Source organism: Ovis canadensis, chromosome 10 (genome assembly GCF_042477335.2).
Source record: "Ovis canadensis isolate MfBH-ARS-UI-01 breed Bighorn chromosome 10, ARS-UI_OviCan_v2, whole genome shotgun sequence".
In the NCBI taxonomy this organism is placed as follows: Eukaryota; Metazoa; Chordata; class Mammalia; order Artiodactyla; family Bovidae; genus Ovis; species Ovis canadensis.
This window is the reverse complement of record NC_091254.1, coordinates 65,325,870-65,351,076: the sequence shown is the minus strand read 5'-3', so window position 1 is coordinate 65,351,076 and position 25,207 is coordinate 65,325,870. Positions and strand designations below refer to the sequence as shown.

At 40.4% G+C, this 25,207-nt stretch overlaps 1 protein-coding gene across 31 annotated transcripts in view; it reads right to left on the bottom strand.

Annotated features, from left to right (window-relative positions):
- Nucleotides 1–25,207, bottom strand: part of LMO7 (LIM domain 7) — a 219,173-nt gene that overhangs the window by 135,334 nt on the left and 58,632 nt on the right. For all 31 annotated transcript variants that reach the window (XM_069601802.1, XM_069601804.1, XM_069601826.1 and 28 more), the window contains exon 2: nucleotides 8,815–8,885. Coding sequence is in view for 29 of the 31 variants with exons in the window: in XM_069601826.1 (XP_069457927.1) it covers nucleotides 8,815–8,885 (71 nt within the window). In the remaining 2 variants the exon portion in view is untranslated. The remainder of the gene's footprint in view (nucleotides 1–8,814; nucleotides 8,886–25,207) is intronic.

Genomic DNA, 25,207 nt, shown 5'->3' with positions numbered 1-25,207 from the left:
CAGTCTAACTTCAAACACAGAAATCTTTCTGTGAATGATTCAAAACTTCTATCTTCTTTGTAGAAATGAACTTGGAAAAACTTTTTTTTAGTTTCACTCAAATGCTAAAACTGATTTTGTGCTTTTTCCAAAGAGGACACCTCCCTTTATTATTTTCTTCTGTTGCCAGATGAGTTAAACCGCATTGTTCTCTCCCAATTGTCAAATGCTGTTCAAGAGCATAAGCTATCAGTTATATATTAATTTAGAGTGGCTACCTTGAGTAAATTTCTTACCAAGATTTTTAATTAATTATCTCCAGCTAAATTCAAAAATTGTAATGTTTTGAAAATAAAAACCACCTTGAGGAGTAATCACACATTCGTGGCAAAGTGTATGCAATTTAACATTTTTAAGTTAAAAGGCATTCAATACAAAATTCTATGATCACTTTAGTATTTTCAAAGACTGGTAGTAAAGTTAATTTACTACCAGTAACTATTAAGCAACTTTAATTTCTAGAATTCCTGTGGTAGTAATTTTGAAAACTGCTGAGTCAGGATAGAGTACAAATAATGGTTAACAATATATGCTAAGATGGCAAAGTGCATGGAGCAGCAAGAAGTGAGTACCAATGCAACTGATAATCATCATTTCAGGGTGACAGGACTTTCTTTTCAGCCTCACTGTGATGCCTGAAGCATCCTCAAGTGAGTCTGGCAAAGCTTGAGCGTTCTGAGGGCAGAGTCCTCTTATTTTTGGCAAACTCAACAGAGCACTAATGGATCTCACTGAGTGACAGACATTTGCCAATATCACAGTGATAGCAACAGGTGTCTAGAAGGAGGACTCTGGGTTCCTGTACTGGTTTTATATTAAGTAACATCACAAATTCTGCTCATCCCTTTATGTCAATCAGAGGATTCTCATAGTCAAACTTAGGTTCCTTCCAGTGTTTGCCTCTGTAAAAATGCCTGGATGTGTGTCTGTATGTATATCTTTCTCCATGCTGCTTATCGTTCCTCACATTCTATTTTGAGATTAAATCATCAGTGTCAAGCTCTTGGTATTGTCTGTGTGTGTGTGCTTAGTTGCTCAGCTGTGTCTGACTCTTTGTGACTCCGTGAACTGTAGCCCACCAGGCTCCTCTGTCCATGGGGATTCTTCAGGCAAGAATGCTGGAGTGGGTTGCCATGCCCTGCTCCAGGGGATCTTCTGAACCCAGGGATCAAACCCAGGTCTCCCGCATTACAAGCGGATTCTTTACCATCTGAGCCACCACAGAAGCCACCAGGAATGGTCTAGAAAGGAATCTGGTAATATGAGCCAATTTACTTTGGCATCAGCAGGCGGCACTCCTGTGCCCACCCCATGGCATGAAGGATCAGTCACACTGTTTCCCGGTGCCTGTCGGCGGCTCACTGCATCATCTCTCCAAATGCTGTGGCTTTTATAAGCACTGCTTGCCAGGGATGGAAAAAGTTGTACCAATGTTTTATGTACCACGTTTTAGATACTGAAGCTCTTTTTAATATTTTCCACTATGAAGAGTCTTTATGAATATCTTCTTCCCCATGCCCACCAACAGTATACAAGGGTTTCTCAAATCATAGAGTTTACCATTACATTTTCAACACATAAAATGAAAGTCTCACGCACTTCTCTAAACAATAAACCATGTTCTAAACTTTTTCACTACTGCTTTATCCCACAGTTCTGACTTTCTGACTGATGATTTTCAGTACGTAAAAATCTTAGAGATCAAGTCTCTCATATAAGGCAATGACTCTACTTTTTAATTGATGTGATATCATTATATACTTGCCCTTTCTGCAATATTCAATCCCCTTTCTTAACACTTCTCATTGCACAGACCAGAATTCCTGTACTTTCAACATTTACTAGCCAACACGTGGTTTTCCATTTACCTACCTGAGAGCCTTCAATGTATCAAAAAACTACTTCAAAAATAACCTCTCTCTGATCAAATAGAATATAAACTGTTTATATCACATACATTTAGCACATACATTACTCCCACTTATTTTCAGTAGAACAGCAGTCTCATTTTTCACCTCAGAGGCCCTGCACTGACATGTTATGTGCCCTCCCCTTAGTAATTTATATTTAGGGTGAGAAAGCCCTGTAGATGGTACATGTAAGCTCATGAAACAGGACCAAAGCTTTCAACCTTCAAGGTTGAGGCCACAATGTTTTAAAAACTCCTGAAAATTTTGCAGTCCATCTGTATAATACAACTACCATTTGTTGTTCAATCACTCAGTCAGGTCCGACTGTTTGAGACCCCAAGGACTGCAGCACACCAGGCCTCCCTGTCCTTCACCAACTCCTGGAGCTTGCTCAAACTCACGTCCACTGAGTTGGTGATGCCATTCAACCTTCTAGCCCTCTGTCACTCCCTTTTTGTCCTGCCTTCAATCTTTCCCAGCATCAGAGTCTTTTCCAATGAATTGGTTCTTTGCATCAGGTGGCCAAAGTAATGGAGTTTCAGCTTCAGCATCAGTCCTTCCAATGAATATCCAGGATTGACTTCCTTTAGGATTAACTGGTTTGATCTCTTTAAAGTCCAAGGCTCTCTCAAGAGTCTTCTCCAACACCACAGTTCAAAAGCATCAATTCTTCAGCGCTCAGCTTTCTTTACAGTCCAACTCTCATATCCATACATGACTACTGGAAAAATCATAGCTTTGACTAGACAGACTTTTGTCAGCAAAGTAATGTCTCTGCTTTTTAATATGCTGTCTAGGTTGGTCATAGCTTCTTTTCCAAGGAGCAAGCGTCCTTTAATTTTATGGTTGCAGTCACCATCTGCAGTGATTTTGGAGCCCAAGAAAATAAAAGTCTGTCACTGTCTCCATTGTTTCCTCATCTATTTGACATGAAGTGATGGGACCAGATGCCCTGATCTTAGCTTTTTGAATGCTGAGTTTTAAGCCACCTTTTTCACTCTCCTCTTTCACTTTCATCAAGACGCTCTTTAGTTCCTCTTCGCCTTCTGCCATAAAGGTGGTGTCATCTGCATACCTAAGGTTATTGATATTTCTCACAGCAATCTTGATTCTAGCTTGTGTTTCATCCAGCCCAGCATTTCACATGATGTACTCTGCATAGAAGTTAAATAAGCAGGGTGACAGTATACATCCTTGACGTACTCCTTTCCCTATTTGGAACTAGTCTATTGTTCCATTTCCAGTTCTAACTATTGCTTCTTGACCTGCCTACAGGTTTCACAGGAGGCAGGTAAGGTGGTCTGGTATTCCCATGTCTTTAAGAATTTTCCACAGAAAAATTAACTACCATTACAGAAGTCAAGTTTTTAATTGACATTTACCAAGTTTACCTTCAACTGTAAAAACTAATTCTTTTTTTTAAAAAATTATGTTTTGCTATATGTGGAAATAAGTTATAGAAAAAAATAACTGTGAAGCTTAAAAAGAGAGCACACAGATGGCAACTGTAAAACACTACCATGAAGAGAAGGCAGTTTAAAATTATTTAATTTTCTTTATGAACTTGAGGGATTCCCAATACTTGCATCTCTGTTTACTGTATGTGGGTGCTAAGTTGCTTCAGTCATGTTCAACTCTTGGTGACCCCATGGACCATAGCCTGCCAGGCTCCTCTGTCCATGGGATTCTCCAGACAAGAATACTGGAGTAGGTTGCCATGGCCTTCTCTACGGGATCTTCCCAACTCATTTCTTTATGTCTCCTGCATGTGCAGGCAGGTTCTTTACCACTAGTGCCACTGGGAAGCCCTTGTTTGTTTACTATTGGGTAATCAAATAGTATAGAAACTTCAAAACTTGTATTACTTTAAGTGAAAAAAATAGTTCTTATTACTTAAATTTTAAATGGCTATAATATGGATCAGGGTCAACAGGTTGGTAAGTTGGAGAGCTGTATGAATGCAACTGTCCTCAGGAAATTCAAAACAGAAAGAGCTCTAAGAATAAAAGCCCTCACTTTTACAGATAGGCATTATACACAGCCCTGCGTAGAAGTTCCAAGAACCCTCTGATGTCACTTTCACTCAACATGTGCCTGTCTCCAACTCAAACAAAGGAAAGAGCTCTCTCACATGAATCAGAAGTGGCCAGGTTCTCTTCTTGTCTGATTTTTAAAACAATCACCTGAGTAGCCCGTAGTAAATTCACAGGAGTATTTTTTAATCATATTTTCCTTCTTCTTCTGAAAGTATCTTCAACAAAATCCTAGATCATTTCAGGAAGACAGGATAGTATTCACACAGCAGATAGAAACAGAAATAGGATTTCTCAAACTAATAGGTAAAAGTTTATTTGCTCCACTCTTTCCAAGCTGCAAATCAGGGAAAGGAAGGCCTGGCGACAATATGAGAAGAGTTTGCTCAATAATGTGAGCCATGAGTTCAAAAAGGCATCAATGTCTGAGTGGCTGACTTGGGATGGAGTAAAGACTTGGCGTAATTCCAGAGATGGGAAGTACAGACTGACTAAACAGAGACACGCCCAGTAAGATTACCTTCAAATACATCTTCTTACCTCATAAGGATCATAAAGAATGTTTTCATTTAAATATTTCCAAGATTGCTATCACAAGATGAGTAACTATGAAATTACTCACATCACTAGCTGGATATGCCCCAACTAAATACATTTAGAGAAGAGAAATAATACTGCAGAACCATGGAGTAAGACTGGATTGTGAATATTTTTAAGTATATAGTAAGGGAGTCTTCACGAACACTAATAAACACTGAAGAGAGGAGACAGATGAATGGACACTATGAATAAAATTCATAGAAAATTAGAACAAGGAGCTGAAATCACCTTTTAGACCCCTGTCAATCCTTTTGCTAATTAGAAAATCCCTCAAATTAGATTTTATTCCCATTTCACTGTTTAATAAAGCCAAGAGAGATTACTTGCCGAAGGTATACAGTAAAATCCAGGGATGTATTTTTTAGCCCTCCACTGATTGGATCCCACAGTCAATCAAATTAAATGATACTAAAATGATTTACAGAAGACACTAACTTCAATAGCCAATCAGATTAAAAAGCAATAAATGCACATAACTACCTTCATTACTCAGATGCGTATCTTGTCTGAAACCTCAGTGCAGCGTTTATACCCAGTTTAAACTATCTGAAATGTCAGTACACTGCCAGTCGGGAAAAAACTATAATGAGCTCATTTCCTCCAACTCTTGACTTTGATATTCCAGAATGCCAGTTCAAACTACTACTAAAGCATAAACGGCTGCTGACATTGCTAGATAAAATGTAAGAAAACTCTTTAATGGTGATAATGAACTCTTTAATGATAGTGTCTAGAGATTTTTAAAGAGGCAATATGCAGACCCTATATTTCAGAAGAATTGGTCATTTTTCTGGCAATGAACTAAACAGAAGTCAGCCTTTTCCTATAGACTATTTTAAAAATCTGAATTCGTTTTTTAAATCATATTTCAGCTAAAACTTGATATCTCAGATGGGTAAAATATTTGCAGAGACAGACAGTCCAATACATTTTGTTGCTGCTGTTTAGTCACTTGGTCATGTCCGACTCTTTTGCAACCCCATGGACTATAGCCCACCAGGCTCCTCTGTCCATGGGATTCTCCAGGCAAGAATAGTGAAGTAACTTGCCATTTCCATCTTCAAGGGATCTTCTTGACCCGGGAATTGAACCCACATCTCCTGCACTGGAAAGGGGATTCTTTACCACTGAGCCACCTGGGAAGCCCCTGCTATATTTACCACTAATTTAAAAGTCAAGGTTTATAATACCAGGCTTCTGAGGGGCAGGTTTTACTTTCCTCTTAGAAATTACAACTATTCAGGATGACGTGATCAAATAATGATGCTTAATCATTTTGTAGACCAACCAGCTAGGCTTTTCTTTAGTTATAAATTTATACAGAATATAATTACCTAGACTTTTTATCTACACTGGATCTATTAGATTAAAATGCATTCATTAACCAGGGTTATAAACAATGAAATTCACCAGTAAGAGTTTTGGGGTTTTTTTTAAACATCATGTAGTACTTTGGGATCTCATCTTAAACTAAAATTGCTGATTACCACAGTTAAATATTTACTTACACTACTCTTAGGAATATTCATTTAAGGAATAGTGAAGTGAGTGAAGTCGCTCAGTCGTGTCCGACTCTTTGCGACCACGTGGACTGTAGCCTACCAGGTTCCACCATCCATGGGATTTTCTAGGCAAGAATACTGGAGTGCCATTTCCTTCTCCTAAATAGATTGACTACTAATTTGGTAATGTACAAAACCCCAAATTGATGTTACTTCAATCAGGAAAAGAATGAGCTTCTGGAGGCTGTGAATTTAAATGACATTTTTAAAAACCAATGTATCTGCCTCTAAACATGTATCCAAATGTTTGCTGTGGCCATCAAGGTAGAACAATGTATTTAACCTAACAATGCTGACTGTCATCAAAACAGCTGTTTTTTTTTTTTAAAATCAACTTTGAATATCCTCACTGGTGACAATCTACTCAAATTGGATATATTTTTTGGAAATCACCTCAAGTAAATCAGAGCCCAGGCTGGTACATAAATTGCATTTTAAATAAAACACCCAAGTGTCACTATAAGTATGTTTAATGACCTAGTTCTGGAAAGTGATGCCCGCAAAAGGAAGATCCCTTAAAGTGTTGAGTAATAACTCATCACTGGAACTATAAAACCACAAAGTGACCTCTTTGAAAAGATCACCTATTTGGGTTGTTAGACGTGCACTCCTAAGTCTAAAAACACCTCTGTTCTCCATAGGTCGGCCTCCTGCTAAGCTAAGTCACTTCAGTCATGTCTGACTCTGTGCAACCCCATGGACAGCAGCCCACCAGGCTCCCCCGTCCCTGGGATTCTCCAGGCAAGAACACTGGAGTGGGCTGCCATTTCCTTCTCCAATGCATGAAAGTGAAAAGTGAAAGTGAAGTCGCTCAGTCGTGTCCAACTCTTAGCGACCCCATGGACTGCAGCCTACCAGGCTCCTCCATCCATACGATTTTCCAGGCAAGAGTACTGGAGTGGGGTGCCATTGCCTTCTCCTAGGTCTGCCTCCTACATAAACCCAACTACACCAATCCTGACTTACAGGGCTTACAATTGACATCAAAGTTATTTTTGCAGCAAGCTTCTAAATAGTGTACTCATAGCTAAGATTTCAGACCACATGTGTCTAACAGCCATATTTTCCCCTCCATCTTCTGAACACATTAAAATATATATAATTTGCAAACCAAGATAAAGTAATTTCCTTTGAATGATCAACTGAGCTGACCACATAGCCTACCAAGATTAAACACTATTTGGCTACAACAACTAAATGTGGCATCAGAAAAGGACAAGAAACCTCCCTTAAGCTTTCCCTGTGGCCCTTGTTCATATAACTGTCCTACTCTCTATTATGTAGAATTACATGAAATGGACATTTTCTGTAAGGCATTGATGGTTGAATATCAACAGTTAATAAGGTTCAACTTCACAACACTGGTCTAAGACAATGAAGTCTGAACACCTACCAACACAGCAGATGACAGAGAGACTTTTATCTTCATGGCCATCTACCTAGTAATAACTTGTATGTACATAAAGTTTGATAGTTTATAGAAACCGTGATATATGTATTGGGTTGGCCTAAAAGTTTGTTTGGATTTTCTGTAAGATGTTATGGAAAACCCAAACAAATATTTTGGCAAACCCAATATTATGGGAACTTTGTGAATTAGGCAGATCAGATGCTCTGATCTCCACTTTATAGACAAGAAAATAAGGCTCAGATATTGTCACTTGCTCAAATGTCTGAAAGTATGAAGCAAGGAATCAAACCTAGGCCACGTAACTCCTGATCCTTGCTGTAAACAACCTTCCTGTAAAAGGATAAACGAAATCATCTAAGTCTGAGCACATACACTCCCAGTGCACGCTTGTGGACAGATTCCATAAATACTTATGCCATAAGTGTCTAGATTGGAATACTTAAGTGCTTTCAAAAATGTGAGTACATACTTAAGTACATTCTTATACTTTATTTGCTCACATCTGCAATCTGCACCCTCACCCAGGAGTTCGTCCTTCCATTCCACAGCCTGCCTGCTCCTCCCTCTCAAAGGTCACCACCTGGCAAATTGTGCTCTGCCGCCACGGGGGAACAAAATATTACATTAAACATATACTTTAGGCTCCATACCATTAATCACGGCACAAGCCTCTTAGGATAACCAAAGCTTCAGATGTGATTCTTAATAACATCATATTAATTGAATGAACGGCTGGCCCATAACTCAAATTGATTGTGGTAATGTAATGACTCCACTTAAAGCTCAAAGAAGAAATTTGCTATAGCCTAAATTTGTTCTATAATCATCACTATGTACTGATGAAGGAAACAAGTAACATATTAACTTCTAAACCAGGCACCTCCATGTATTAGAATACTCACAGCAAGTGAGCTGGTGCTACGTGATAAGGCTTTCTCCTCAACCACCCACCACTACTGGCCCACCAAGCAATAATAGAATCTTTCTTGTTTACTAATTTAAAATAATATATATTTCACTAATGCTATCTTTAGATACAGAGACTGATAACCCCTTCCTACTGCCTGGTACTGTGGGGGTGTCAATTTGCAGGGATCAAATCTCATTTGTTACCAGGAAAACATGTCAGTGACTACAGTGTCCACGCAGCAGGGGATAAGACAGCTGATAACATGCATGTGCACACACACACACACACACACAGACACACACACACACCTTTGCTTTTGAATTATTTTTTAAATGCTTTAAATACTTACTCACACAACAGAACACCATTCTCTAGAGAGGCTCGAAAATCCTTTGTTTCAAAATTCTTCTCTGTTACTGCCTGAAAGACAGATTTGGGGATTAATTTTCTCTTAATCAGGAATAATACACAAGTCAAACTCAGTATCAGATTATTTAATAGGCATCCAAAGTCATACTTAAAGAATGTGCAGATATCATCAAAAGTTGTTCCACACAGGAAATTGTACGTGCATTTCTGTGTTACAAAGAGAGTGGTTAACCACTTTAGTATGAACAAATATAAACAGAAAAAACCACAGCAAGTGTTCTTTATAATACTATCATTTTATGCAGAATAAACAAAACTTAGAAGCTTTATTTCTAGCATATTTTCTATTTTTAAAAAGCCTAAAAGCAACCTACCCTACTAAGGGTAAATAAAACCAAATTAAGGTATAACCTTAACTATACACACACATCATTAATTTCAATTCCACTCTGAAATCCTTCAAGTTTCATTACAAAGCTGTATAGCGGAGGGCAAGACTATCCTTAAACATCCTCATGAAATGTCCCTGATTTGTGTAAACAGCCATTTACTGTAATATCCTACGAAGAAAATCATTAAATCCTGACACTGGCAGACAAGAGAGAGAGGGGATATGGTATATACTTTACACAGACAAGACCACACTTAGGGCTTTTACATATGAGCAGACCATGCCTATGGTTACCAACAATGTTCTTAGTGAAACTGCTGAGAAAACGTCTACCAATTCTATCTTCCTCTGTCTTTTGAGGGTGAGTGGTTGGGAGGAAAGGGGATCCCATAGAGAGAATGTTCAGTTGCTAAGTCATGTCTGACTCAAGACTCCATGGATGCAGCATGCCAGGCTTCCCTGTCCTTCGCTATCTCCTGGAGTTTGCTCAGATTCATGTTCATAGAGTCAGTGCTATCTAACCATTTCATTCTCTGCTGCCCCCTTTCCCTTTTGCCTTCAATCTTTCCCAACATCAGGGTCTTTTCCCCGAGTCAGCTCTTGGCATCAGGTGATCAAAGCATTGGAGCTTCATCATCAGTCTGCGCGTGCTAAGTCACTTCAGTAGTGTCCAACTCTTTGCAACCCTGTGGACTGCAGCCTGCCAGGCTCCTCTGTCCATGGAATTCTCAAGGCAAGAATACTGGAGTGTGTTGCCATTTCCTCCCCCAGGGGATCATTCTGACCCAGGGATCGAACCTGGGCCTCTTATGTCTCCTGCATTGGCAGGCAGGTTCTTTACCACTAGCGCCACCTGGGAAGCTCAGCATCAGTCCTTCCAATGAACAGTCAGGGTTGATTTCTTTTCGGATTGACTGGTTTGATCTCCTTGCAGTCCAAGGGACTCTCAAGAGTCTTCTTCAACACCACACTTCGAAGGCATCAATTCAAAAACATTGGGACAACAGTAGAAAAGAAAATGGAAGCCATCCAGGGAAGGCTGCTCCAAGGACCTCCGAGGACTGGGACTCCAGCCAAGGGTGTTGGCAGACGCACCCCAGCAGCTGGGACAGCAGCGGCCCTACAGATGGACCCACCACCCAAAAGCAGAGGCCTTGCTCTACCACCACTTCGGGAAGAAACCCAATCTCTGAAGCCTGATTGGAGACTCCTCTGTCCATGGGATTCTCCAGGCAAGAACACTGGAATGGGTTGCCATACCCTCCTCCTCACTTAAAGCCCTCAGTGAACTATAAAGCTCCTGCTGTCCTTACTCACCACTGACAGCTTTACAGTCCACCTCCAGTCCTTGTATATCTTCTGTATCTTTTCCACAACACCCAGGAGTGCCATCACTACTCATAACAATGGGTAACTGACAAAACAATGGTTCTGTCTAACATTAACAGTAGTTTCTCATAAGCTGGTTCTATAAATAAGGACGGGAGCCTGGGTCAGAAGGTGACACATTCAGCTGCAGGAAGTAACAGATCCTTTCCTACAAAGGGCATTCTCTAAGAAGGGATACATCGCTGCATGAATTAAACATTTGCTGAGTGTCTCCGTTAGATGCACTTACCTGGATAGTGGGTAGAGACCTTAAAAAAAATGCAAGGAGCTCACAGCCACAGAAATGAAACACAGAGTTTAAAAGTGCATTAAAACATATCCAAATGGAACGGTATATTCCTTCAGGAGTAACCTCAACTGTCTCATGGGTTATCCCAGCTAACCTGTGAGGCACAAACTCTTCTGAATTTTCAAAAAAGATCCAAAAAACTTAAAGTGAGTACTGATCACAGCTAGTGAAAACACAGTAACATCTCATTTATCTGGGAACTCCTGCGTGTGTGCTAAGTCGCTTCAGTCGTGTCCGACTCTTTGTGACCCTACAGATTATGGCCTGCCAGGCTCCTCTGTCCGTGGAATTCTCCAGGCAAGAACACTGGAGTGGGCTGCCATACCCTCCTCCAGGGGATCTTCCTAACCCAGGGACCAAACCCACAGTCTCTTATATCTCCCGCATTAGCAGCTGGGTTCTTTACCACTAGCACCACCTGTGAAGCCCTGGGAACTCCTACCCAAAGCTAAAAAACATGAAAAAAATCTCAGGAATAACCAAAGCCAATGTCAAAGTCCATTCTCTCTAGTCAGTCACAGGAAAGCCCCTCAGAGCTACAAATTCTTAATTATCCACCACTGAAACTATCTGTAGGTTATGTTCCTAAATCAAGGTAGATTAAAGGCAGTGAGGGAGAAGGGAAAAGGGTTGCGCCCCACAGACACAGAGAGAGCAGAGTGACAGTCAACAGCACTGGATGGGCCAGTCGCGAGGCAGTGTAGTGAGTGATGAAATGGAAGGAGAAAGGGCTCAAGCCATACAAAAGCATATTCAAATCCCACTTTCATTATCGTGTAGCTGTGTGATCTTAAGCAAGTTAAATCACCTCCATGAACCCTAGTCTGCTCATCTGAAACTGGATAAATATCACCTATTTGTTAATAATGGCCAAGATGCTGTGCAATCAAGTACCTAAGGGTGGCTCACAGTGGTATATGCTTAACCTCATTACATGCATCAACCTTCAAATAACACCCAGCAACACACTGCAATAATTAACCCTCAAAAGAATACCTCTGCTGTACAGACAACACTGAGTTAGATTCAGAATATTAACAAAGTATACATAGAGATATTCAGAAAACCCAACTATCAGAGTGGTAAGTTTCTCCAAAAAGACAACAGAAAGGCAAAATCATAGTATGTAGCAGATTTAAGAGCATCTCCCTCCATATGTCAAAACATGAATGTACTCCTCTTTCTACATGCACATGTGCACGCATGCTCAATTATGTCGGACTCTTCGCCACCCGTGGACAATAGTCCACCAGGCTCCTCCGTCTATGGAATTTTCCAGGCAAGAATACTGGAGTGGGTTGCAATTTCCTACTTCAGGGGATCTTCCCGACCCAGGGATTGAACCCATGTTTCTTTCATTTTCTGCATTCTGCAGGTGGGTTCTTTACCACTGTCCCACTCCAGAAGCCCACTCATTTATAGATACTTAATCAAAATCTAAATAGTGATATAAGACCTGATTCCATTTACACTATATTTACAAAACTAAACAGATTCTTAAAAGTTTATATTTTGAGGACATGGGAATTTGGCATGCTCTATACACTACTGAGCATAATATAAAATGACACCACTATTCTAAAAGGCAATGTATGAAATGCATCTGACATCTTAGACATGGCTACTTCGGGGCACACTATGTGCAGATCTGGGAATTTATACTAAGACAGGTAAGGACAGGTAAGGACAAGAACTCAGAGACATCTGCAGAACTGCTTCACAGCATTTTGCAGAATAGCAACAACTAAAAACACTCTGAATGCCCAATAAAAAGAAATTGGATAAACTGTAATATAAACATAAAACAAAACTGCATGAAACTTAAACTCATGTCAGAAAAGTATATTTATCACTTATAAAGAATACATAACATATTAATTATAAGGCAATTTGTGAAAAAAAAGGGAACCCTCTTACACTGTTGGTGGGAATGCACACTAGTACAGCCACTATGGAAAACAGTGTGGAGATTCCTTAAAAAATTGCAAATAGAACTGCCTTATGACCCAGCAATCCCACTACTGGGCATACACACCAAGGAAACCAGAATTGAAAGAGACAAATGTACCCCAATGTTCATTGCAGCACTGTTTATAATAGCCAGGACATGGAAACAACCTAGATGTCCATCAGCAGATGAATGGATAAGAAAGCTATGGTACATATACACAATGGAGTATTACTCAGCCATTAAAAAGAGAATCAGTTCTAATGAGATGGAGGAAACTGGAGCCGATTATACAGAGTGAAGTAAGCCAGAAAGAAAAACACCAATACAGTATACTGACACATGTATATGGAATTTAGAAAGATGGTAATGATAACCCTGTATGCGAGATAGCAAAAGAGACACAGATGTATAGAACGGACTTTTGGACTGTGAGGGAGAGGGAGAGGGTGGGATGGTTTGGGAGAATGGCATTGAAACACGTATACTATCATGTAAGAAATAAAGTGCCAATCTATGTTCGATACAAGATACAGGATGCTTGGGGCTGGTGCATGGAGATGATCCAGAGAGATGATATGGGGTGGGAGGGGGATTCAGGATTGGGAGCTCGTATATACCCGTGGCGGATTCATGTCAATGTATGGCAAAATCAATACAGTATTGTAAAGTAAAATAAAGTAAAAATAAAATTTAAAAAAAAAAGCTCAACATTCAGAAAAAAGAATACGTAACATGTTAATTATAAGGCAATTTGTGAAAAAGTACAGAGTATGATCCCAATTTCTATAATTCTATGCATATGTAAATATGTGTATATAAATATGTGTACATTATATAAATAAATATAGAATGAAAATATTAACAGTAATGATTTCTAAGTTGTAGAATTATAGCTAATTATAGTATTTTTTTCTTATGTATATATGACCAACCTAGATGGCATATTAAAAAGCAGAGACATTACTTTGTCAACAAAGGTCCTTCTCGTCAAGGCTATGGTTTTTCCAGTGGTCATGTATGGATGTGAGAGTTGGACTATGAAGAAAGCTGAGCACCAAAGAATTGATGCTTTTGAACTGTGGTGTTGGAGATGACTCTTGAGAGTCCCTTGGACTGCGAGGAGAGCCAACCAGTTCATCCTAAAGGAGATCAGTCCTGGGTGTTCATTGGAAGGACTGATGTTGAAGCTGAAATTCCAATACTTTGGCCACCTCATGCGAAGAGTTGGCTCATTGGAAAAGACCCTGATGCTAGGAGGGATTGAGGGCAGGAGGAGAAGGGGACGACAGAGGATGAGATGGCTGAATGGCATCACCAACTTGATGGACATGAGTTTGGGTAAGCTCCAGGAGTTGGTGATGGACAGGGGGGCCTGGCATGCTTAGATTCATGGGGTCGCAAAGAGTCGGACACGACTGAGCAACTGAACTGAACTGAGCTGATTCTGTAGTAACCACAGTGTTTCTTATGCAATAGATACACAAATTAAATTTTTATGACATTCAGAAGAAGTCAGATTCCATCAGGTTTAGGTCAATTTCTTGTGTCTCCTACATTTTAATGATAAAGAAAAGGACACCAGCTTTCAGGTAGGTAATTTTTCTCATTATCTATGAAATGCATACAATCTGGACGTTTAATAATCCTTACCATTCCCCTTTCACTAGTAAGAAGGTTGAGGTTCAGAAAGTTTAACTTTCGAGAAAGTTACAGAATCATCCACATGGAACAGACACCAAAAACCAACAGTATTTTACAAGAGCTCAGTAAGAGAATGTCTCAACTGCATCAGACACAAGAGTATTCCTAAACTAAAACAAATTAAGTTGTCTTCCATCTGTGTGACTTCAAAAATAATCCCTCACTGTTAAGGGTATGAAGAAGTTAACTTAGTAAACAAAAAATGTTGAATTAATTTTTTCAGTGTTCCTGAAAATAAGAGACTTGTGTCTGAACACATAACGATTGTGCATATGTTTGTGTGTGTGTGCATGTGTGTATGAGAGAGAGAGAGAGAAAATGTACTCTAAATGTTAATAAAATGAAAAGTTATCTGTAAATGGCTTCAGCATTTCTCCTGACATTTTCATGAACATGATAAAATGCTCATACTGTATATACTATCTACCTCAGCCTCAACAATGAAAAACATCTGAACACTGTAAAGTAAAATTTTTCATTAGCAGTTTACATATCCATATAAACACATCAAGACCTCTCCTAAGAAATTTAAACAAAAAGTTCTTCCAAGAGCTTTAAACTGAAAAGAGAAATTCATACAAGGGATTTTCCGTCTACAGCAGCTGCCTGGATCACACTCCTTAAGAAACACGCAGAGAGGCCCCTACCGTGGCCAGGTAAGGCCAGGGTGGAGCCCTGGAGCTTGTGAAGCCCCACCACCACCGCTTCCTACTTGTAACCCTGGACCAGGGAGCTTAACCTCTTTGTTTTCTCACAGATGCAGTACAAAGTACCTAGGTCACAGGGTTGCACAGAGAATTAAATGGATTACTGTTATGACTACTGTTATGCAGCCCTCAGCGCTTGCCCAATTCAGGAAGAGCATTCACCAATGTTAGTACAATTAGCTATTACAATGCATCTGTACAATGAAGATAAAAAGTTTCATCATAGCAGACAAAGAAAAAAGTCCATGTTGCCAGAAGTAACATATTTTACTTAAAAGTACAAAACTGACTTTACCACATTATAAACCTCCTCTAGACTACCTTCTATATCCTGGAAACTATTAAAAAAAAAAAAAATACAGAGATCTAGAAAGGACCTCAAAATAGAGTCAAGGCAGTTTTTTGGACACCTCCCCCAAAAAAACAAAACTGAAATCATACTTTAAAAATGTGAACCATCTATATTTGAAGAATTCAGTATGCTAAAGGCAGTTACAAAATCTTGAAAGAGAAACTGGTAGTTCTAATCCAACAATTACTCACTGTGTTTTTCAATAATTTTGAACCACACTCATTAGCCAGCTATTTGAGGTGTGATACATTTTATGTAACGAGGCTGTGATTCATAGGACTAAATAGAGACCACCTGTTTCCCAATGAGCTATCAAAAGTCAACACAAACAGGAGTAATCACTATGTCACCAAACGGCCACACCTTCTCTTCTATAAAAACTTGTTTTCTTCCCTCTTCCTTGTCCCTTTCCGTATTTTCCTAAAGAAGTTAAAACAAAATCATTACCACTTGAAATAAGCAAAAACATATAGCAGATTTCATCTAGGTAGGATTCAATCCTGGATCCATCTCACACCACACACTTCTACTGTTATTGCTCAGTCCTGTAATTTTCAAAAGGAAAGATGTATTTGCCATACCTATTTTAGAGCCTATAAATGATATGTGAAAATATTTGACCCCTTCAAAAAGAAAAGGGGGAAGAAAAGGACTACACACTACAGTCAAGGCCAGTGCATCTTGGAGCTGTGTGTCCCTGCGTGGTGAATGGCCAGCCTGCTGGAAAGAAGTTGAGAAGTGACAGGGCCAAGTCTGAGGTTCTCGGGTGAGATGCTTCCTGTGAAGTTATAATTACTCCCCCTGGGCATGTTAAGGGCAGAACAGTGTGGCAGAAAGCTCACTCTGCATAAACACCACAGCCAAACCTGTCCTACCACCTGTAGCCTCCAAAGAAACCCTTGATAGGAAGTTTTTTTGTTTTTTAGGTATTTATTTATTTGACTGCGTTGGTCTTGGTCACGGCACGTGGGATCTTAGTCCCCTGACCAGAGATCAAACCTGCGTCCCCTGCATTGGAAGGAAGATTCTTAACCACTGGGCCAACAGGGGAAGTCCTGATAGGAAATTTTTAAAGGGCATATGTTGTGGAAGAAAATACCTACCAACCAAATACATCCTCAATAAGTGCTGAGTTGTCAAATGTCAAAAAAGCCATTTCTTTTGCTATGAAATATATTTGCTAAACCAATGAGAATGATCTTCATACCCTTTACTGTTTTGTTTGGGGCTTTATTTTAATCTTCTTGCTGGATGAGCTTGCCCACCAATATATAAGCACCAAGTTTCTCTACAGCTTCACTTCTCAGTTCTGGTTCTGACCATGAAATCCAGATGTCTTAAATCCCAAACATTCTGGGAACTTCTAAAAGACTACTTCATATCAGATTGGTTATCGGCAAAATACCCATTAACACAACTCAGCAGGTACTCGCCTCTTTTAAATTTTTCAGTTCCTTTCAAGTAGCCATTTAAAAGATGTTTAGAATCCCCAAAGCACTCTAGACCACGTTTTTGTGTGAATCGCAGTGCAAAAACACAGTGCCCATTGGAGGTTGTTTTAAAAGAGGGGAAAGGATGTTTGCTGACAAAAAACTAGCTGATGAGCTTCAGCTGGGCTCACAGTTGATTCCAAGGTAAGTTACTTACTAATTAATCGGTCATCTATTAGATCAAGAGATTTAAGATACACATATGATCATCATCAGTCAACCATATTCATGTAAGTCATGGCAAAAACCAAACAACAACAACAACAAAAACCCAAGGAACACAGCATCAGAAGCCTCTGTGGATCACGGGAACCACATTATGGAACAATTCACAAACAATGGGTCCGCCTTAATTGCTCCATTTAGGGACAGAATCTAGCATCTACCTTCCAGTGAGAGCGCCCTTACAGGGTGTGGTTTCCAGAGACATGCCCCAGGCCAGCACACATCAAGAAGCTGCTGTTTTCAGTCTGAGAAGCTGCCAAAGAGATAAAAACACCCTTCCCTCCTTTTTCCACCAAACTTCATTCATAATATAATATAATCATTATATAATCCCCATGACACCACAAAACAGGTCCCATTTTTACAACGAATTCCATGAGACGTACATATTACTTATGACTCAATAACTTTGACAAACCTCATTGTCATGCTAAAAACCTATAAATGCAGGGATTATGGCACACAGTTGAAAATATTAGGAAAAAACTAAACATAATTTAAATAGATAAAAGTGTCTACCTCCTAGCTCTTTCCTTGCCCAGAGTAAAATTATTGAAAAGGTTATTCACAATTTTAGAGAAGACAATTCTTCCCAAAAGAATGGGCTCTGTCCTTTTTATTTTATTGGCGTATAGCTGACTTACAATGTTAGTTTGATTCAAGTGTACAGCAAAGTGATTCAGTTATACACATGCATATATTCATTCTTTTTCAGACTTTTTTCCCATACAGGTTACTACAGAATATTGAGTAGAGATTCCTGTGCTATACAGTAGGTCTTTGTTGGTTACCTGTTTTATATATAGTAGTATGTGTATGCTCATCCCACTCTCCTGATTCTATCCCTTCCCCTGCCACACATTTCCCCTTTGGTAACCATAAACTCGTTTCCAGTATCTGTGAGTCTGGGCTGTGCCCTTTTTAAACTACCCTAATAAAAATTTGAAGTCTGAGAAGCTGACTTCAAACTGTGGTGTTGGAGAAGACTCTTGAGAGGCCCTTGGACTGCAAGGAGACCAAACCAGTCAATCCTAAAGGCAATCAACCCTGAATATTCATTGGATGGACTGATGCTGAAGCTCCAATACTTTGGCCACACGATGAGAAGAGCCTACTCATTGGAAAAGACCCTGATGCTGGGAAAGATGAAGGCAGGAGGAGAAGGGGATGACAGAGGATGAGATGTTGGATGGCATCACCAACTCAGTGGAAGTGAATTTGAGCAAACTCCAGGAGATAGTGAAGGACAGGGAAGCCTAGTGTGCTACAGTCCGTGGGATCGCAAAGAGTCGGACATGACTTAGCGACTGAACTGACTGAATAAAACTTTGAAGTCAGAGAAGGTGAGATGGGAGTCAGACTCTCTTCGCGTAAATAAATGAAGTCTCCCAATTTCCTCAGCCCTCAGTCTTCTCAGCTACAAACGAGGTGCTAGGATTACAACAGTCAACATTTACTCTGTTTACTTTCTGCACAATCTCCCTTAGTCTCCATAGCAACCCAACGTGGTGAATGCTTTTACCCCATCTTGACATGAATAAGTTGAGTTACACTATGGTAGGGACTTCCCAGGTGGCACTACAGTGGTAAACAGTCTGCCTGCCCATGCAAAAGACTCGGGTTTGATCCCTGGGTCCGGAAAATCCCCTGGAGAAGGAAATGGCAATCCACTCCAGTATCTTTGCCTGGGAAATCCCATGGACAGAGGAGCCTGGCGGGCTACAGTTAGTGGGGATGCGAAGAGTCAGACACAACCGATCATGCACACAGCACGAATGCTTACGCTGGGACCTAGGCTGGTCCTTACGTAACAGGCAGGGAGCATCCTCTGAGTGTCTATGGAAGCACTGAGTGAACTTCACAATGTAATTAGGAACCTACCAGGCCCACCCAGCCTACTCTGCACACTCTCAAGGGCAGGACTGTCTTTCAACTTCTCATTGGTTGAAATACAGCTTACACATACTAGTTACTTATGTTAAATCTAATTACTCTTGCAGTGAATATTCACACTACAAATATTTTAGGCAAGGAAGAACAAGACCCCCCAGAAGGCATAACTGATGGTTAAACTTCAAGCGTCTACGGGGTAGAGGGGTAGGGAATGGCTGTGTTTTAGAAGAACTTGCCTCAGTTCCCACAATCACTCACCCTAGTTTCAGCAATAGCTCAAGAACACATGCAAGAGTCTATAAAAGCGTATCACTAGTGATACACGTTTTTAAAAAGGAATATTCTTAAATGAAAACCTCAGTGTTGAGAGCTGTTCACCACTGATTTGCTACATAAAATTTTTCCCAGACTGAAGAATACATTAGAATTCAGATTTCCATTTAAGTAATCTTTCTTAATTTTAACTAAAATGCTAAGAAAGTATTTGGTTAGTCACTCATTCAAAAACCATGTAATGACAACAGCTATGCACATACCTGGCCTGGTGCTTGGCACTGGGGATATAAACAGATAAAGCAATTCTCGGAAATTTCTCTTTAAAAGTCTAACCCTGTTTTGAAATATGTGGTGAAAGTGGTATTTTAAGCCTAGGCATCTCTCTAAAATGTGGTTAACCCTTTAAATTACAGCAAGTTCTTGGTTAGCTTATATTGTATATTCAGCATTGCTTCAAGTGACATAATTCACAAGTCACTGGCCTCTCTTAAGATCTGGCATTGTTCTACACAGTACCCTGACATACACTAGGACTCTTCTTTACCAATGCTAATATCACTTGATAGCAAAACCAAAGCCAGCTCACCGTCTTCCAAGGTACTGGTATGAGAACTGCACAGATCACAGAATTCTAAATGGAACCCAAAAGGCTCACAGTGGTAGAAAATCTAAATATCTAAACATTTTCCGCCCCACTGCCCACAGCAAGCCCTCGGTCTCAGCGGCTACTGTAAATTAAACGTCTCCACCCCACTTCTCCTGGGAAGCTCCCCAAGTCATCAAGCAGTCAGAAAGGGAAGATGAACAGCAAGTACACAGCTCCTGGTGTGACCCTGGATAATTAAAAGCCAACCATCTTCATAAACACTCCAAATTCTCACTCGATCACCATTAGGCCAAATGCCAACTACACTCAGATTCTGGGGGGGAAGGCAAAAAAAAAGAATGAGTTTAACCATAAGTTCTGGTCCAGGAGACATGGCCACTTACCAATACCATTACCAACTTACAGCTTACAGTCTCCAAATATTTTTGCTAAGCCAGAAGTATTAATAAACCACAAATGGAAAACAACTGGAAAGAACTAAATAAAACCAAGGGAAGAAAGTTTGCTCCAGGGCTGACAATTTATGAGCCAGGTTTCATCTAGATACGAAATCCAAGACAATCTGAGCCCTATTAGCAGCTAGTTAAAGTCACCAAAAACCTTACACACAAAAATGTGCTCAAGTTTTACAGCTATACTTTGTCCTGTTAACAATCACAAAAACTACTTCTAGAGAATAAAGTACATTTTGTCTATAAATACCAGCTCATACTCCAAATTTATGCTGTGGCAGACAATAGGGAAAATACTGTAAGAGAAAGAAAGTTTACCAAAAGCCTAGTCTGGGGCAAGAATTATTTTTTTCTCCTAGATCAAGGAGTTTTTGAATAAATAACACACAAGGTACATGGAGATGTGAATATCCACTATCAGGATATTTTAAGAAGAGTTCAAATGCTTAATATAATCATGGGTTCTCAAGAGTCAAGAGACATCATTGTTTTGTGTAGAAATGTCTCACGCACATTAGCAAGTCTCAACAATTACCTGCTTATCTCCTGGTGAATTATTATGAGAGTCATGACTGTGGGAAACATTCATTCTGGGAAACAGTGTGTCTGTATTACAGGTAAGAGTCACTGCTTATTTTACATGAACTTCAAATGGGTAGTTACACCCCTGAGACCCAGGATATACTTTACTCCCCAGTGTAAGTTTGGCATGAAGGGATGAACTTGAGGTGACTGAGATACAGGAACTGTCTAGATGATTCTTAGTGGATTCCTACTGCAAGCTAACAACGTCAGCCTTCTGGTACCCAATCGTCAGCCTTCTGGTACCCAATCGTCAGCCTTCTGGTACCCAATCGTCAGCCTTCTGGTACCCAATCGTCAGCCTTCTGGTACCCAATCGTCAGCCTTCTTTCCACTTAACAATGAACTTCTAAGAAGAAAGAGATAATTACAATCCAATTCTTAGGTACATACTTGAGAGGAAATAAAACCACATGTCCACACAAGGAACTTGTATATAAATGTTCACAGCAGAATTATTCGTGTTAGCCCCCAAAATGAAAATAACCCAATTCATTAACTGATGAATGTATAAACAGAAACGTGATATAAACCATACAATATAATATCATTCAGCCATGAAACAGAATGAAGAACTGACATATCTGCACCATGGACAAACCTGGAAAACACATGAAGCTCACTGAAAGAAATCAGACACAAAAGACCACATATTGTTAGATTCCATTTAAGTGACATGTCCAGGGTAGGCAAATCCATGGAAACACAGAGGACATTATGGTTACCAGGGATTAAGCAAAGGGAAGAATGGGGGTGAGTGCTAACGGGTATAAGATGTCCTTGGGGGGGTGAAGAAAGGGACAACCGAGGACGAGATGGCTGAACGGCATCACTGACTCGATGGACATGAGTCTGCGTGAACTCCGGGAGTTGGTGATGGACAGGGAGGCCCGGCGTGCTGCAATTCATGGGGTCGCAAAGAGTCAGACACGACTGAGCAACTGAACTGAACTGAACTGGGGGGTGATGAAAATGTTCTGAAATTAGGCAGTGGTGAGGGTTGCACAATTCCTTGAATACATTAAAAACCAATTAACTGTATACTTCAAGAGAGTGAACTGTATGGTACATGAATTATATCTCAATAAACATGTTCTTAAAAACCTCAATGAACTGTACACTTAAAAATTAGCACATTTTATTCAAGTTTAATAAAGATGGCTTTTTAAAAGGCCTTCAACACCATCTCACACCACATACACAAAGAAAGTTCAATCTAAGTTAACTATTAACTTGTTTACTATCTTCTTAAATGTTTACCCACCTTAAAAAAATACTTATACGTAATTTCATAGGAATAGGTGTAAATTTGCAAAGCGAAATTTTCATCTTTCTACCTCACATACAGAAATGTTTTGACTATGGTATTTCATTTTATATATCTGCACCTTTCTATTTTTAAATGTGTCATCTTTGCAGTATCACTAAACAATTTCACAACACTAAGTTTTAAGTGCATTTATGGCTTTTTTTTTTTACATATATAGTTCACTTTACTTAAATGATTTCGAAACAGAAAATATATGTAAGGTGTGATAGAGAGGGCCACAGCACCTCCACATTGGCTCGTGTTGTGAATTAATTACTCCCTCCCCACAACAGAATGGGTAAGAAATCAGTTTTCTTTAAACAACTTGTAGGAACAAAGCTTCTCTTGCATTCTCTTTAGGGCCCTAATATACCAGTAAAGTTTCCAGATTATCTCAAAACTAGATATTGCTCAGGGTTCTGTAACATGTCTAATGATCAGTTTAACATATCTGTGGCTGAGTAATAACTTTAGTATTTTATTGGACTCATTCAAGACTACAAAAATTGAAGCACTGAGAATAATTTCTTTAACACTACAATTGGCCCAGGAAACCCTGGGAGACAGTGAAGGACAGGGAAGGCTGGCGTGCTGCAATTCATGAGGTCGCAGAGTCTGATATGACTTAGCGACCGAATGGCAACAGCTGGCCCTCTGCACCATGGGTTGGGAATGTGGAATGCACGAATACAAAGGGCCGGCTGTACTAGGGCGTTTTATCAATATATGTGGGACTTGAGCATCCCGGTATTTCGGTATCACCAAGGGATCCGAGAACCAATCCCCCGCAGTTACCAAAGGACAACTGTATTCTGGTATTAATGACATGTAAAAAGACTGATATGAATGTCCCCGGAGAGGATAACAGAGACTCTGCCTGCACCAATGAACGAGATTGTCTTTCTCAAAAACAATATGGCTGACGTTGAGAGCTCAGTGTCAGGAAGCATGCCTGACCCCCTCACACCATGCTGAAGACTCCCCTTTCCCCCACCGCACCTTCTCCTCCTGGCTGCCCATGACGTTCACACCACTGCAAGCAAGTGCGTATTTGCCTTTGTGGCTCCCCTACTGGCCTAAGTCCCTATAGGAGATATGACAGTCGAAAGGCTGACTCCAACCTGAACCCGTGTTTTGTTTGGCCCACGCAGAATGTTGAAGTTGGGAAACAGGAAGCAAAGATCTGCCTTACCAGCTTCTCTCTAAAAAGAAATGATCTGGCCCCACAGGGCATGCATTAACTCATAGCCACAGCTAGCTGTCCTGAATTAATGATAGGCAGCCTGGGAGGGAACACTCCGCAGACAGCCACAGACCCTACCCTCCCATCTGTTATGGCCACCCTTCCTCGCTCCACTCACCACCTGGCTGGCCCCGCAGGCATGTCAGTTTGAAAATATATGGAGCTTGCTTATTCATTGTATCCTCAAGGCCCAGCATAACTCCTGCCTTGTAGGAAGGACTCTCATTTGCTGCCTCAATTTGGTGTGTAGAAGAATCACTTGCAGCCTGAAAAACAATAGGGGTCTTGGGACTTTCTCTAAGGGGTGATGGTTCAGTCGCTCAGTGATGTCCCACTCTTTGGGACCGTATGGGCTGCAGTCCACCAAGCTCCTCTGCCCATGGAATTTTCCAGGCAAGAATACTGGAGTGGGTAGCCATTTCCTTCTCCAGGGGAACGTCCTGACCCAGGGATCAAACTCAGATCTCCTGTATAGCAGACAGTTTCCTTCATTGCAGGCAGTCTCCTGCACTGCAGTCAGATTCTTTACCAACTCAGCCATCATGGATCCCGATTCAAACAGTCTGGACAGACATCCAGCAGCCCAACTCTTTCAGAAGCACCATAACTGAGTCTTGCTAACAATGCTCTCTAATAAATACCTCTTTAGCGTTAGGTATCTCGAGTTCTTGTGTCTTGATTTGCTTAAAGAATTTGGAAACCAAGCAGGAAATCCGTTCCTGTTCTCTTCTACCACCTGCTGGCGAGTTTCTGGTACTGCAGAGGCATAAACCACTTGAGAAGTGAAGTCGCTCAGTCGTGTCTCTTTGCGACCCCGTGGACTGTAGCCTACCCGGCTCCTCCGTCCGTGGGATTTTCCAGGCAAGAATACTGGAGTGGGTTGCCATTTCCTTCTCCAAAACTGCATTTAGGGGATTCGTTTTCTATTTTTAATGGCTAGATCCAAGTACATTTTTTAAAGAAATTCAACAAAATAGCTTAAAAATATAACACCAAGCTACATTTGGTGAAAACAAAAAAAGACAAATATCTCACAATCTTATTTGTCAATTGAACCTCAATATGACTGAGAAACCTGTGTGCAGGTCAAGAAGCAACAAGAACTGGACATGAAACAAAGGACTGGTTCAAAACTGGGAAAGGAGTATGCCAAGGCCGTATATTGTCACCCTGCTCATTTAAAAAGCAGGCATAACAAATTGAAGATGTGCCTGAATGCTCACGCAAAACCAAATGCCTGAATATTCAGGCAAAACCAAATGCCTGAATGTTTAGACAAAACCAAATGCCTGAATGTTTAGACAAAACCGCGCAGGGTTCCTGGCAGAGGGCAGCTGGGCGTGACAGAATGTGTGGGAGGTGAGAGGGTTAATCTGGAAAACTTCTCCATCGTGATTACTTCACCTCCTCGAAACTGTGAGGCCTGATCTGCCAACCACTCCCTCCAAATTCTTCAGGTCACCCGCTCAGTGTTCTTCCTCCACCCCCTAAATTCTGCTCATTCAATTACAAACAC